This window comes from Elephantulus edwardii, unplaced genomic scaffold (genome assembly GCF_000299155.1).
Source record: "Elephantulus edwardii isolate Elephantulus edwardi_28Jun2011 unplaced genomic scaffold, EleEdw1.0 scaffold00257, whole genome shotgun sequence".
In the NCBI taxonomy this organism is placed as follows: Eukaryota; Metazoa; Chordata; class Mammalia; order Macroscelidea; family Macroscelididae; genus Elephantulus; species Elephantulus edwardii.
Genome location: NW_006400007.1, coordinates 603,139 through 618,898, shown reverse-complemented (window position 1 = coordinate 618,898; position 15,760 = coordinate 603,139). Strand labels below are relative to the sequence as shown.

General features: G+C 37.2%; 1 protein-coding gene across 1 annotated transcript in view; it reads right to left on the bottom strand.

Annotated features, from left to right (window-relative positions):
• Positions 1-3,111: 3,111 nt before the first annotated feature.
• Positions 3,112-15,760, bottom strand: part of GDPD1 (glycerophosphodiester phosphodiesterase domain containing 1) — a 56,878-nt gene continuing 44,229 nt past the window's right edge. The window contains exons 7-10 of the mRNA XM_006899434.1: positions 11,590-11,723; positions 9,985-10,044; positions 3,764-3,815; positions 3,112-3,498 (exon numbers count right to left, since the gene is read on the bottom strand). Of these exons, the coding sequence (XP_006899496.1) occupies positions 3,376-3,498; positions 3,764-3,815; positions 9,985-10,044; positions 11,590-11,723 (369 nt within the window). The 3' untranslated portion in view covers positions 3,112-3,375. The remainder of the gene's footprint in view (positions 3,499-3,763; positions 3,816-9,984; positions 10,045-11,589; positions 11,724-15,760) is intronic.

The following is a 15,760-nucleotide window of genomic DNA, read 5'->3' as shown; positions in this document are numbered from 1 at the left end:
GGCCAATGCAAGAAGCCAAGGGCACGAGAGAGGCCTCCCCAGGGGCACAGCTGAGATAAGGTTGATGAACTGTATCCTGAGTGGTTTTTAATCTGAATTGTAAGCTGTTATTTCCCCAATAAACCCCATTAATTGAGTTCTGTGTGATCACTGCATTGAAATATCAAATTTAGCAGAAAAATAGAGAGTGCTGTTGAGAGGTACGGTTAATGTCAGAATTGGTATAAAGGCTGGGGGTGGAGGCATGTTTGACTCTGTCTTCACAGGAATTAGCCTTGAGCTGCTGATCTTGATTCTCTAGAAGAGGTTACTCTTTGGAGAGGGACATCATGCTTGGAAAAGTGGAGGGATGGAGAAGGAGAGAAAGACCTTTAAATTCAGAATATCTTGTGTTTGTGGCCTTCCTTCAATCTGTATTCTTGTATCTAATTTCTCATTTTAAAAAAATATAGCCCCTTTCCAGGGCCATCAAGTTGCAAAACTCTATGCAGAATCACTCACACTGTATCCTGTGTTAACTGTCATACTGAAACATATTATGTTGTACTTGTCTCAACCAATGGCAGCAATGACAGCTGTGACTGGATGCTTATGTGCAGCTAGGGCCCCACCTCTCTCCCTAGAATCAATTTTGGTCAGAAAGGAGAAGTTTAAGAAGCTCGGGAACAAAGCACCAAGCTACTCCTGTAATCAGCACAATGTATCACTCTGTTGATCAGTTCTGTTCAATTAGCTTCTTTCCAGGCCTGGGTCCAAGTTCTCATACTGTGTCTTGTTTTGTCTTTAATAATGTGCCTAAGAATTAAGTGCTACAGAAATGCTCTCACTTCATGCTAAAATTCCTAATGCCAGTTGATTGCTGAATTACCTGTTGTATACTGTCATGGATTCAGGATACTTTTGGTATGCTGGCCTAGACTTTTAGCTGGGTCTGTCAAATCTAGTACCAGTCTTATTCCAACAAGAGTCTAATCACACCTTTAACTGCTTCCCAGATATGCTGTTCACCAAGCTAGTTACACCCATCTCAAGATGAAAAGATACTATCTTTGAAATACAGTGTTCTAGTCAGCTAAGTCCAGAGCTCTGGTGGCTAAGTGGTAAAAAGTTGTGTTGTAATCACAAAAACACACTGTTCAGATCTAACAGATGCTCTGTGAGCAAAGGATGGGCAATCTCCTCTTGGATGATTTACTGTCTCTGAAAACCCACTAGAGGGTCAGCTATGAGTTGGTTCTTTTATTATTATTATTTTGTGTGTGTACAGTCAAATCAAATCTGACTGGTACAGGAGGAGATTTCCCCTCCTTCTCAAGCAGAGCATCTGGTTATGATTTGGTTCTGAATGGACAGAAAAGAACAAAAATCAGCAAAACAATATTTCAGATGCTATCTGATAATGAGTATTAATGCCCTTGTTAAAGGTACAATGCTTTTATTAAGCAAGATCCTTCAAGTGTAAAATCATCACACTATTTAAACAGGACTCTAAATGTCCTTGCTTCTACTGTTGCTGTTGTTGTTTCTGGTGCCATGGAGTCAGCTCCACTCATAGCACAACCAAAAAAACCCAAAAATCCAAACATTACCTGATCCTGTCTGTAATGTGTTTGACTGCTAACCCAAAGGTCAGTGGTTTGGATTCACCAGCTGTTGCACAGGAGGAAGACAGCAGTCAGTCTCCTCCCATAAAGATTTACAGCCTCAGAAATCCAAAGGAGAGTTATCATGAGTTGGAAGCAGCTACACAGCAGTGTTTTTATCTTTTACTGGTTAAAACAGAATATATGATAGGTCTACAATATGAAGCAGTCTGAGTCATAAAGAAAAATTTGGAAAGAATTAACAGGAATTATATCCAAGATGTTCAAAATGATTCCTAGCAACTATAACTATAGTATGAAAATGACTCATTAAGAATTACTTGCCAAAGCCATTTGTTCAAATGCCAAAAGGCAGCTTACATACCAGAAAAAGGTTTTCATTGTTTTTTTCTTCTCCTTATGCAAGAGCAAAATCCCAGGTGTACTTATTCGTATCATCCATTCATCACATCACTAAGTTTTGAAAAGACCTATAAAGTATAGTTGGAATTCAACTGTGAAAAAAAAAATCAACCTTATCTTGCTCCTGGAATATTTTATTTCAGTTTAAACAAAAGAGCAAATGCTATTTATGTCGTATAGGGACAGATGGGAGAATGTGATCATCCTTCATTTCTAGCTGCTCAGCTCGCAAACTCCAAATGAGATAAATAATCTAGGTACAAAACAGTTAATATTCTAGATAATATTCAACTCCCGACCTGTAATAATAAAAAATTCTGTTTAAAAGGGGTAAATAGTTTTACATGAAGTCACATCAAGAAGCTGAGGCAATAATGTTTAATACATTGGGAAATTCTAGTTCCACCAAATACTCAATAAAATTAGACATAAAGATCTGAAACAGGTGGCTTATACCACAACTATCAAAAACAATGATGCACAATTTTCATCAGTTTAAAATTATGATTAGGAATCAAAATGCTATTTAAAAGATAGGTGTAGGCCCAAAACAGACAGTCATTGCAAAAAAAAAAAAAAAAAATGGAAATTTTAACATTTCTTTAGAGGTACATAAAAATGTCGCTATTCAGATCTTGTCTTAATTTACAATTGGTAAGTCCATTTTTTATGTTTAATAAATATATATTAAGACATGGTAACATTGTTCCACACCTGAAAGAGATTTCACATAGAATACCCCATTAATAATAGCAACTAATTAATCCAATCTTAGTCTACATACAGCTACAGACTTTATTTCTGATCAAATAATGTGCTTTCAGTTAATTTTTTTGAGCCTGCCCTCTTTGCCTTCTTCTAATGTGTAACTTTACAGATAACTACAACAGTGATTTCCAAACTATCCTTACACTATTTGCTATTTTGTTTTTATTTAATATGGGCCTAGAAACAATGAAACAACTCAAAATAGTTGTAATGGCCTTCAATAACTTTGTTTTACTCAGTACTTGGCCTTATTCCAATGAAGGCTAATGTCATATTTACCCAGTAGCCTTTGACTTCAAGATTTTTTATCAATAGTAGAATACTGTGTCATATACAGAAATCTTGATTAATAATCTAATAATGGCTCATGACCAGTTATCTTTCTACACAATCTATTTGTAAATGTGAAATATGCAATATTTTTAAAAATAAATATACAATATATAGTTCCTACATTCTCAGACAGGCTTTAAAAATGAGGTAATAAAATTTAATGATTAAACCTTTTACCATTGTGGAAATGGCTTAGGAAAATGATGGTGAAAGATGTTTTTTCTTAGGTCTTTTCATGTATTCTTTGAACACCTTTAAACATCTTGTTTTATGTTGAAAACTTAAGTAAAAAATTTTTAAGCTTTGTTGGATAGTCTGTCATCACTCCAGTAGCTCCCAAATCAAAAGCTCTCTTGTATTCTTGCTCTTCATTTAATACCCAAATATACACCTAAAAATTAGAAGTATGAGAAAATATTAAAGTAGAAAATTACTTTTATATTAGCACTTGTCCATTATAATAACAGCACACTTAGAAATGAACTGTTAAGCTTATTAGTATTAATTATTCTTAACTATAAGACAGAGTTCACAGCCCTTATTTGTGGGCCAAGGTTCAAACTAAGAAATTCACAAGTTCCCACCCTTTACATTTATTTGTGTTAAACTAGTAGCTATGAATACAGATCCCAAAAGGGATCATTCTAGAAACTTACCTGAATGCCCCGGGCAGTGAGGTGGTCAAACAAAGCTTTCCTCATTAGTAATCTAGAAAAGTAAAGCATATATAGGTACTTCTTAGTCCTAACTGGCAATTCAGAGATTAGTAATTTCTAGTTGAATTTAAATTCCAATGCTTAAAAAATACAAGCAATGGGGGGAGGGGTGGCCAGGGAGAAAAGTGCAACAATAAATGAATGGAAATCCAAAGTCTCTGTAAATTTTCATTAAAATTAATTAAAACAATGATTAAAAAAAGAAGTAACTACTGAAAAAAAAATGCAAGCAATGACCTCAAGTTACAACAGCTGCCATCAGTAATTTTTATGGTTTCCTTAAATACAAAATTACGGTCACTGTTGGCTGCCAACAGGCAACCAACCTTCTTTCTACTACTCTTTGTTGCCAGCAAATCACCAGGCGATCCAATCTTACTTCTTTCTTCAGTTTTAAAATTATTATTAACATTTTTTTACCATTCACATACATCATGGAGGGAGAGAGATTCATTGTTATTATATTGCCTCATTTTCTTTGCTGGACCACATGAGAAATTCCAACCTTAAATTAAGGCAGCAAACTCTGGTCAAGTTCAATAATATCACAGCTCAGTTAAACAACAGAATAAAAGTCTTCTGGTGAGTGATCTTAGAAACCTAATGTCCACTGATTACACTATGCTACAGACAAGAAAAGAACATTGCTTAGTTTCAAATAACTTAAGTGAAGGTTTAGAGTAGCAAACACTTAAGATGGAAACAAATTGTATTAGAAAGTTGGACATATTATTTCTGTTCATTAGAAATTAAAGACATGCATATTTCATACTAGTTAAAAAAAGTATCCTTGAAGATTAGAAATGAAATCAAACTATGGCATTATTACTCTGACTTGTACCTAAAAATAAATTAAACCAGTCTTAGAAATTAAAGCATTTTCTTTAAATAGGTATCCAGTCTTACAGATGGGTCTTTTGAGAATGAACTTTTGGTCATGAAGAATGGCATTCACCAGGCAGCTCTGGCCAGCTTCAAGGCTGAGATCCGCCATTTGCTGGAGCGAGTTGACCAAGTAGTCAGAGAAAAAGAGAAGCTAAGGTCAGATCTGGACAAGGCTGAGAAACTCAAATCTCTAATGGCCTCAGAGGTGGACGATCACCACGCAGCCATAGAGCGGTGAAATGAGTACAACCTCAGGAAACTGGATGAAGAATACAAGGAGCGCATAGCAGCCTTAAAGAATGAGCTCCGAAAGGAGAGGGAACAGATCCTACAACAGGTGGGCAAGCAGCGTTTGGAACTTGAACAGGAAATTGAAAAGGCAAAGACAGAGAAAAACTACATCCGAGACCGCCTCACCCTCTCTTTAAAGGAAAACAGTCGTTTAGAAAATGAACTTCTGGAAAATGCAGAGAAATTGGCAGAGTATGAGAATCTGACAAGCAAACTGCAGCGGAATTTGGAGAACGTGCTAGCAGAAAAGTTTGGTGACCTTGATCCCAGCAGTGCCGAATTCTTTCTGCAAGAAGAGAGGCTGGCACAGATGAGAAATGAATATGAGCAGCAGTGCAGGGTGCTACAAGACCAAGCGGATGAACTCCAGTCTGAGCTGGAAGAATATCGCGCACAAGGCAAAGTGTTCAGACTTCCTTTAAAGAACTCCTTGTCAGAAGAGCTGGAGGGTAGCAGCGGTGGCGTTGAGCCTGACCAGGGGCTTGGTTCTGAAGAGTGCAATCCATTGAATATGAGCATTGAAGCAAAGCTGGTCATCGAACAGATGAAAGAACAGCATCACAGGGACTTGGTTTGCCTGAGACTGGAGCTTGAAGATAAAGTACGCCATTATGAAAAGCAGCTCAATGAGACCAAGCTCACCTGTGAGAAGGAGCAAGAGAACATGAAGCAAAAATATGAGGATAAAATACACACCTTAGAAAAGCAAATTAGTGGCCTTACAAATGAAATTGCAGACCTTCACCAACAGACAGTGGTACTAAACGAGATGCAACATAAGACCGCCTGCAGATATGAGGAGGAGAAAAGGCAACTACAAATGAAGTTTGATGAAGAACAGATTCATTTGCAGGAAAAGCTAAGGCTGGAACATGAAGCAGAGCTCAAGGCTCGACTGGAACAAGTAGAGGAAAGCTTTCACAAAGAGAAGCAGGAAATCAGCGCCACCTTGTAATGGCGACCATGCGGCCGTTCATGGCCCCCCACAATGGCCTAAATCAGGCAGACCTCTGTCTTCAAATTGGCATCATTATGTCTCAATAATTTGGAGAGACTCCCGATAGTAGACTTGTCCAATGCAATATATCTCTTGATTTCCTGATTGCTGGTACCAAGGGTGTTGATTATGGATCGAAGTAAGATGAAATAATTGACAATTTTAGTCTTTTTTCCATCTATCATGTTGCCTATAGGTCCAGTGGTGAGGAGTTTTGTTTTCTTGATGTTGAGATGCAATCCATACTGAAGGCTGTAGTCTTTGATCTTCTGCAGTAAAGGTTTCTTCAAGTCTTCCTCATTTAGCAAGCAAGATTGTGTCATCTGCTTAGCACAAGTTGATTAGTCTTCCTCCAGTGCAGTGCCACCATCATTCTTCATAGAGTCCAACTTCTTAAATTATTTGCTCTGCATAGAGACTGAACAGATATGGAGAAAGGATACAAACACTATGTATACTTTTCCTGATTTTAAACCATGCAGTGTTCCCTTGTTCTGTTCAGACAACAGCTTCTTGGTCTAGGTATAAGTTTTACCATGAGCACGATTATGTGGTCTGGGACGCCCATTCTTCTCCATGTTAGTCATAGTTTGCTATGATCCACACTATCAATGGTCACAGTCAATAAAGCATAACTAGGCATTCTTCTGGTATTCCCCGTTTTCAGCAAGTATCCACCTCATATTAGCAATGGTATCCCTGGTTCCATGGCCTTTTTAGAACCTAGCTAGAGCCTCTGAAAGTTCTCTTTCAATGCATTGTTCTGGTGGTTTTTGGATCGTCTTCAGCAAGATTTTGCTTGCATGTGGTATTAATTATATTGTTTGATAATTTCCACATTCTGTTAGAACACCTTTCTTGGGAATGGGAACAAATATGGATCTCTTCAGTCAGTTGGCCAAGCAGCTGTCCTCCAAATTTCCTGGCATAAACTGGTGAGCACAGCTAGGGCTGCTTCTGTTTGTTAAAACATGTCAATTGGTATCACATCAACTCCTAAGGTCTTATTTTATGCTAATGCCTTCAATACAGCTTGAATATTTTCCTTCATTACAAGTGGCTCTTGTTCCTATGGTATTTCCTGAAATTTTTCATTTGTCAGCCAGGTCTTTTTTTTTTATTTTATTTTATTAATTTTAACGAACATTTACAGATTTTGGATTTCTATTCATTCATTGTTGCAACTTTTCTCCCAGCCCAGCCCTCTCCCCAACCCAGTTCGCTCCTCTCTTTGAAAAGTTGGAAGAGTGATTTTGTGTATTCCTTCTATCTCCTTTTGATGTCTCCTTGGTCATTCAAGTGTATGCCCATAACACCTCTCAGTATTGCATCTCAAGGCTCAAATTTGTTTTTCAGTTCCTTCAACTTTGGAAATGCCAAGTGAGTTCTTCCCTTTTAATTTTCCAAGTCTAGCTCTTTGTACATTCTGTTATAATACTTTGCTCCATCTTCTTGAAATCTTTTGTTCATTTCTTTCATTCAGCTTTTATCCCCTTTGTTTTGACTTCCTGACACTTTAGTACAATTTTCAGAGTCTCTTCTGACATTCATTTTGGTCTTTTCTTTCTCTTCTGTCTTTTTTGTTTGTTTGTTTTTCTCTCTTCTGTCTTTATAATGACCTTTTTTTTTTTTTGTGGATGATATCTTTGATGTCATCCCATACCTCATCTGGTCTTCAATCATTAGTGTTTAAAAACCTATTCTGAAGATGATTTTTAAATTCAGATGGGACTCAATGTGCAAGTTTAAGTTGAAGCTGAAGAAAATGGAAACTAATTCACAAGAACCAAAACACTATTTTGAGTCCCATCTGATGGTCTGTTCCACAGTCAGCAGATGGCATGGTTTTGAATATTAATATTGCTCTTGTCAAATGATTCTTTCCACAGATAAAATCAATCTGATTCCTGTGTAGTCTATTAAGTGAGGACTATGTGTAAAGATGCCTTTTGTCTTTTTTAAAAAGGTATTTGCAATGAATTAATCATTGAATGTGCAAAATCTAATCATTCAATGTACAGTCTCATTTCTTTCACCAAGATTATACTTTCCAACTACCACTCTTTCTTCATTGCTTCTAACTTTTGCAGTCCAGTCATCAATAATTATTAATGGATCTTGATTGTATGTTTGGTCAGTTTCAGACTGCAAAAGTTAGGAGAAATCTTTAATTTCCTCTTCTTTGGCTCTAGTAGTTGGTGCACATATTTGAATAATAGTTTTATTTACTGGCCTTCCTTGTATGAATATGAATAGTTTCCTATTACAATAATGGACTTTAGGCTAGATCTTAAAATTATCTTTTCACTATGAAGTCAACACCATTATTCCTCAGTTTCTCATTCCTGGCATACTAGATCATAGATATGACTGTCTGATTCAAAATGGCCCATGAGCAACCATTTCAGTTCACTAATGCCTAGAATATTTATGGATTTCATCTCATTTTTACCAATCTACAGTTTGTCTTGATTACAGTTTTTCATTGATTATGCAAAGGCGTTTGACTGTGTGGATCATAACAAACTGTGGCTGACACTGAGAAGAATGGGAATCCCAGAATATTTAATCATGCTAATGCAAAACCTATACTTAGACCAAGAGGCAGTCGTCAGAACAGAGCAGGGTAACACCGCATGGTTCAAAATTGGGAAGGGTGTACACCAGGGATGTGTCCTATCTCCATACCTTTTCAACCTGTATGCAGAGCAGATTATCCGAGAGGCTGGGCTCTATGAGGAGAAGCGTGGCGTCAGGATTGGTGGAATATCTATTAACAATCCTGCATTATGCAGATGATACAACCCTGCTTGCCAAAACTGAGGAGGACCTCATGCACTTGCTGCAGAGGGTCAAGGACTGCAGCCTTCAGTATGGACTGAGGCTCAATGTTAAGAAGACAAAGATTCCCACCACTGGACCAATTGGTACCATCAGGATGGATGGCGAAGAGATTGAGATTGTTCACAGCTTCACTTTGCTCGGCTCCGCGGTCAACACTCTTGGCACCAGCAGCCAGGAAATCAAAAAACATATTGCGATGGGGAAGTGTGCTGTTAGGGACCTCTCTAAAGTACTCAAGAGCAACTGGTGTCTCTCTGGATACTAAGGTGTGCCTGATACATGCCATGGTCTTCACAATCACTTGTTATGCATCAGAGAGCTGGACAATGACTAGGGAGGATAGAAGAATTGATGCCTTTGAGCTGTGGTGCTGGAGAAGAGTATTGAATGTACCCTGTACTGCCAAGAAAACAAACAGATTCATCCTGGAGAGGGTTAAACCAGGCTGCTCCTTGGAGGCAAGGATTCTGGGGCTTCGTCTGACATACTTTGGACATGTTGTAAGGAGAGACAGGTCCTTGGAGAGGAACATCATGCTTGGTGGGGTGGAGGGACAGCACAGGAGGGGAAGACCCCTTATGAATTGGATTGATTCAGTGACTGGGGTAATCGGGATGGGTGTGTCAGAGGCAGTGCAACTGGCACAGGATAGAGCAGGGTTTAGGGCTGTTGTACATAGGGTCGCTATGAATTGCAAGCGACTCAACGGCACATAACAACAACAACAACAGTTTGCCTACACTCACTCTTTGTACAGTCCAAGTACCAATTATCAAAGGATGTTTGCAGTTGTTTCTCCTCATTTTGAGTGAATTCCAATCTCAGATCTATTTCTAAGACGATATTCCTCTAATGTACATAGGATTTCTAGAGACCTATTATTACAGAAGCAGATGGCCAATACTATTTCCTAGTCTGTCTTAACCTGGAAGCTCTGCTGAAATCTGTCTACCATGGGTGAGCCTCCTGGCATGTAAAACACCAATAGTGTAGCTTCCCTAAACCACAACATCCCATATGTTATCCCAGGGCAGAAAACAGACACGTGCCATACTAATAAGATGTAAAGATTTAGAGACCTAAATTACTGTAATGTCATAAATAGTTAAAGAGAAATTTTCTATCAAGAAACCAAAATTCTTACGTATCAGAAAGCCAGATGAGAAACTTCTGACATCTTGACATAGTGAGTGGATCTTTCAATCTGTGGCAAAATAAAATTAAACATTAGCATGAGGTAAAAAAATAAGACAGTGCCTTGATTAGTATGTACTCAAAAAATATTTTTTAAAAGAATAAATAAAATAAGACCCCTTTGGGTTCTTTGATTCCAATGCTCTCAACCTAATTTTTCTTTTTTCTGCAACTGTGGCATTCACTTCCTAAACAACATGCCTCTGGAAACTCTATGAACTTTGATAAATTATGATAGTTATAGAAAGGCTTCCAAGCTTTGAGGACTCTCCATCATAGGGTGGCTATGAGTCGCCTGCGACTCAACTGCACTTAACAACAACAACATAGAAAGTCTTCAGGTCTTTTGTTCATAGGGTTGCTATGAGTCATGCTCAACTCGATGGCAATCAACAACAACATTCAAAGGTAAAAATCAAAGAAGTTATCCCTACAGAATCTTTTGGTATCCTGGTCTCATGCCTCTTTTCCACTTTCTTCTGTTTTTTAGTGAAACTTCATTTTATTGCTCTGTAATCTCTAATTTAGCATGTGGTCATTTTAAACACACATAAAATATTACTACGCTTTCATATTCATCTACTCCTTTTCTACAGTTAGACTGTTTAAATAAATTTAGTTGTGTTTAAAAAAAATATTACTATGCTTTAAGAGATACTTGGGATAAAAAGCAAACTTTTTTGAAAAATGATCTTTTCCCTTCACCACTGTCCTTTTTCATGAAATCCTACCAGAAGAACTGACTTCCTTCTTTCAATCTCTTCTATGCCTGACGCAGCACACTGTGTCCATAGAACATCTCTCTATTAATGGCCTCAGTTAATAATAGCTCTAGTAGGAAGATCTCTTAGCATTCCAATTGATCAGCACACACTGATTTCTATTTTCCCCAGATCTTTATTTACTGTTTCCTTCCTAAATCCTTCTACCTATATTGTCAATACTTGGATTATAATGAATTTAATTCCTAAGTCTGTCTTCAAGACAAATCTGTATATAAGTAAAAAACATTCTTTATGGAAATACAGAAACAAAGAAACTATTTCTGCCCTTTTTTTATCTCCTGTTTGCAGAGATTTTTGTAATGGTATGGTTGTTAAGTGTTGTTAGTATTTTTAATTAATACTAGTACTGTGTTTGGAATTTAACAAAACTTTAGCTGGGTATGGTCATTTATAAAGTAAAAAGAGAAAAGAGACTCTCAAGGACAATTTATATTTGGCATCTGAATTTAAAAATTATCAAGCGTCTACAATGCTCTTTTTCTTTTCTCCTCAGGGGAAAGCACAAACTTTTTACCTAGCTTTTGAGTACACAGAAAGACACAGGTCCACATTAAGTATTTAGAAACCAAAAATTTTTTTAAAGTACTTATAAACTTTTATCATTCATTTAAGAAAATGTGTCAGTTAATCAAAAGCATTGTTAATATAGGTCAGTTAATGGAACACAGAAATAACTATAAAAATCTATTATCATTTACTATTCATATTAATGAGGCTTTATCTTAGTACTCCTGTAAATGATAATTTATGAAAACAAGTTAACCACTTACCTCAATATGATAGAAGGCATTGGGATTTCAAAAAACTGTTCTCGAATGGGCACAAATGGCAAGAGGCCAGTAAAAAATAGTCCAAGAATGAGCAGAACACGTTGTAGACTAAAAAGTATAGGAATGTCTGAATTCTACAAAACAAACAATTCATTTGTTACTTTACAGATGCTCAAACAAAATGGACAATCATAATCCTCAAGGTTTCCCTAGTGTGTATCTTCCCCTCCCCCTCCTCAGTCTATATCTTAACATCTATTACAAGCTGTTTGAAGCACAGTTCTTTCCCATTTTTGGAATGCATTATGAATATCCATTTATAAATGAACCATGTTTAGAAATGGCTGGTCCTCAAGAAATGGGTCAGGATTACCTTAAAAGTCTTATAGTGTAATTGATGTAACTAAAGTTTCTCTAGTCTTCTCTCTGCTGACATTTTAATTGAGTACTTTATAGTAGTTTAGGAAGGAATTATTTAGTGACTTATTACATTGTCTTCCTATCATAATGCTAAACAATCAACAACCACTATATGTAGGACCAGGAGAACATGGAATTGCTTACCTTTTATTATGGCATATATTTAAAAGAGCTCTGATAACCTCAAAGGTAAGGAACTGCACTGCCAACCTAAAGGCAGGTGGTTCAAATCCACCAGCTGCTCCACAATATTGGCAACCTCCTTACGTGCAATTACAGCCTCTGAAAACCCACTAGAGAGTCAGCTATAAATTGGTTCCAACTCAATAGCACACAGCAACAATGAATATGTTTCACAAAGACAGAGCTTTCAAATGATGGTTAGATTCCTAAGGTAATGAATAACTCCCACACCCTAACTTAACCTATAATTCAACTTTAATATTATGTAATTATGTTTTAAAAATAGAAAGCTGCATAATATCTGCAACCAAGCCCATCAAGTAAGGCTAATTTGAAGCAAAAGTAGTGCTTCAGGCACTCTTCTGCCAGGTGGCCAATGCGGGCTACCAGATGGAGTCAAGTCCATTAGCTTGTCCTTCAGAACCAAGTTGTTAGGTTCCACTACCACGGTTCTTCACAAGACCAGGACAAGTAGTGGAGGTCCTCCCTTCAGAAAAAGGCAACCAGAGAATCTTTGAAGGAACTGTTCTGGGACTCTGATAAGTACAATAGGAATTATACCTGCCTCTTTTGCCAGTCTTTTTAAAAAATTTTATTATGTGTGTGTGTGTGTGTGTGTACTGTCAAATCCAATTTGACTGGTACAGAAGGAAATTGTCCTTCCTTCTCCAACAGAGCATCTGGTGGATTCAAACTGCACAGCTCTGGGATTGCAGTACAGCTTCTTGCCACTAGGCCACCAGAGCTCCCTTCTATAAGTCTTTTCCAACTCAGATTTTATATACAAAAGTACTACTGAGTTCACCTATATCCACATGAAGAATTCAGGGTATGTGAGTCATTACATCTCTTAGTCCGCTGTTCCCTAGGACTCAACAACTCTGCAGCTTCTGCTACATCCTTTACACTACTACTTCTACTGCAGCTGTGGTTTCATCTCTATCATCAACTCTAGGAGCTTCCATGGGTTTTATATTAATTAAATCATTTAAGTAGAATAATGGCACCCAAGACACTGACATGTCTTTCTTTAGAGGATGCATTAATTGACTCAAGAGATTTCACTTTTCCAAACATGGCTACCCCAGGATTTAGTAACTACTGACTGAGACCTTCAACTATAGACAAGAGAAGTGTTCATAGTATAACTTTCCATAGCTGATGAGATCAAAATAAATTTATAAAAATTGAATAGTGAGCTGAAGAGCATAAACATATGAAAAATTATTTGATATATATTATAAAATTTATTTCCAGAATGATTTTCCAAGTTACTTGCCCATTAGCTATGCATGACAACAGAATAAATCTTTATAAACATTAAGTATTAACATAACAAAAACACAACTTTGCCAATCCAGATACATTTATAGATGTATTTGCCGTTTGCAACCCCACTTCTGTGCCCTGGTAACAGTGCTTATCACTAGAGATTAAATATACCAACATCTAATGGAACAAGAGAAAAAGATGAAACAAAGGAATATAGTTTCACCGGCAAAAAAAAAAAGTCATGTTTTGCTTTGTATGTTCGCAAAACCAAAACAAACAAAATTTAGAGACATGCAGGGTCCCTATAGACAGTCACAATCAAGCTATTTCACTTTGGGGGCTTGTTGAGTTTTGGTTTTTGCTTCATGAAAACATTTTATTGGCCTTTTGCCTAAAAATGGGAATCTGCCAGGAAGAATGGTCTCATCATACTTCTGCTGGAAGCAGCAGACGTCCTCCAATATGTTTGGCCCCAATGCAGCCTGTACTATGTTTCTTGTTTGCAGTACTGAAACTTGGCCTTACCGAGTACCACACAGAAGTACAGGCCATATGCTGGGGTTGCATTACCAATGCTGGGGTCATATCTGATATCCTGATCAATGTGCTTCTGCATCCCAAAGCCAAAGTTTCCAGTATCTGAGAAGTTATTTTTTCTTAACTCATATCTCCACACCTTTAGACCTTTCTCCAAGATTTCCTCTGCCTCAGACTGTGCAGTGGACAGCAATTTTTTCACTTCTCTTCATGCCAAAGGATCTGACAGTATATCTAGCTTTGGAGAACATGTGAGACTGGCCTATGAACTGCTCTAACACCTTGGCTGCCCGTGTCAGTTTGTTTCCACTCTCACCCGTTTATTGCGGCTTTGTTCACAATAGCAGAGTTGGAAACAACCTAAGGGACCATCAACAAACGAATGGAAAGAGAAGTTGTGGTATATTCACACAATGGAATACTACACTACTTTGAAAAACAAAAAACTCATGAAATATTATACAAAATGGGTGACCCTGGAGGACATCATACTGAGTGAAGCATCTCAGTCACAAAAGACAAATACTGCGTGGTGCCACTGTTGTAAAATGGACTGACATCGGGGTTGGGGAGAGACTGAGAAATATGGGATAAATTATGTATACTGTATTGATGAGGGCGAGAACTGTTTAAAAGGGTTATGTGATTAGGTATTATTGTCATGACAGGAGCCCAGAATGAAGGCTGCACAGTGGGGTGAACTTGGGGGGAGGGGTTGTATAACAATGAAAGAATTTTTCTTTTACTTTTCAAAGAGAAGAGCGAACTGGTGGGGAGGGGTGGGCAGGGAGAAAAGTGCAACAATGAATGAATGGTAATCCAAAGTCTCTGTAAATTTTCATTAAAATTAATTAAAAAAATAAAAACACACATAAGGCGGCTCTTAAAAAAAGGTAGCGAGGACAGTTAAAAGGTGGAGAGGATAAAGGGAATAATAGGCCCATAAATGTTTAACAACTGAATGTACCCTATAGCTATTAAACCAGAATGTCTGAGAGGAGAGCTAGGTATTAATGAAATTTTTTTAAATTGTTCTGTTAATTCCAAGTTTAAGAACTAGTACACTGGTATGAATGAGAAAAAGTAGTTAAATGCAAATAAAAGCCATAAATTGTCCCTTTGACCACTGTGTGCCTTATTTCCTTTTACTTTTATATTTTTAATTTCTAACAACCTAGAAATTGAAAAACTACTGTAAAATCCCTATAAATCATACTTTAATAATGGTAAAAAAAAGCAAGACTTAATGACAGAGCATAGTGATAATGTGATTGACAAATAGTATACACACAGTCTTAGATTCTTACTGTGATGTCTGAATGTAACAACCAAAAGTTTTTAAGTTTCCAAATTTAAAAACGACAGAAAGCCGGAGGTTTCTGGAAGAATAAATGAACAAGGGAAAAGTTCTGATTCTGGGCCCAAAGTGAATTTTTTATTTTGAAAGAACTACAGACTTACAGAAGTTACAAAAACAGTAGAATCCTACCCACCCAGCTTCCCCAAATGGTGACATCGAATTTAACAGCAGTGTACTATGAAAGCTGGAACTTGACATTGAATACATAACCTTAATTAGACCACAGACTTGGTTTCATTTTCACTATGGAGGGAGGGTCAGTTTGGTTTATTCTTTTTTTTTAAATTTTTTTTTATTTTATTATTTTTGTGTGCGTGTACCATCAAATCAGATCTGACTGGTACAGGAGGAGATTGTCCCTCCTTCCCCGGCAGAGCATCTGGTGGATTCGAACCGTTC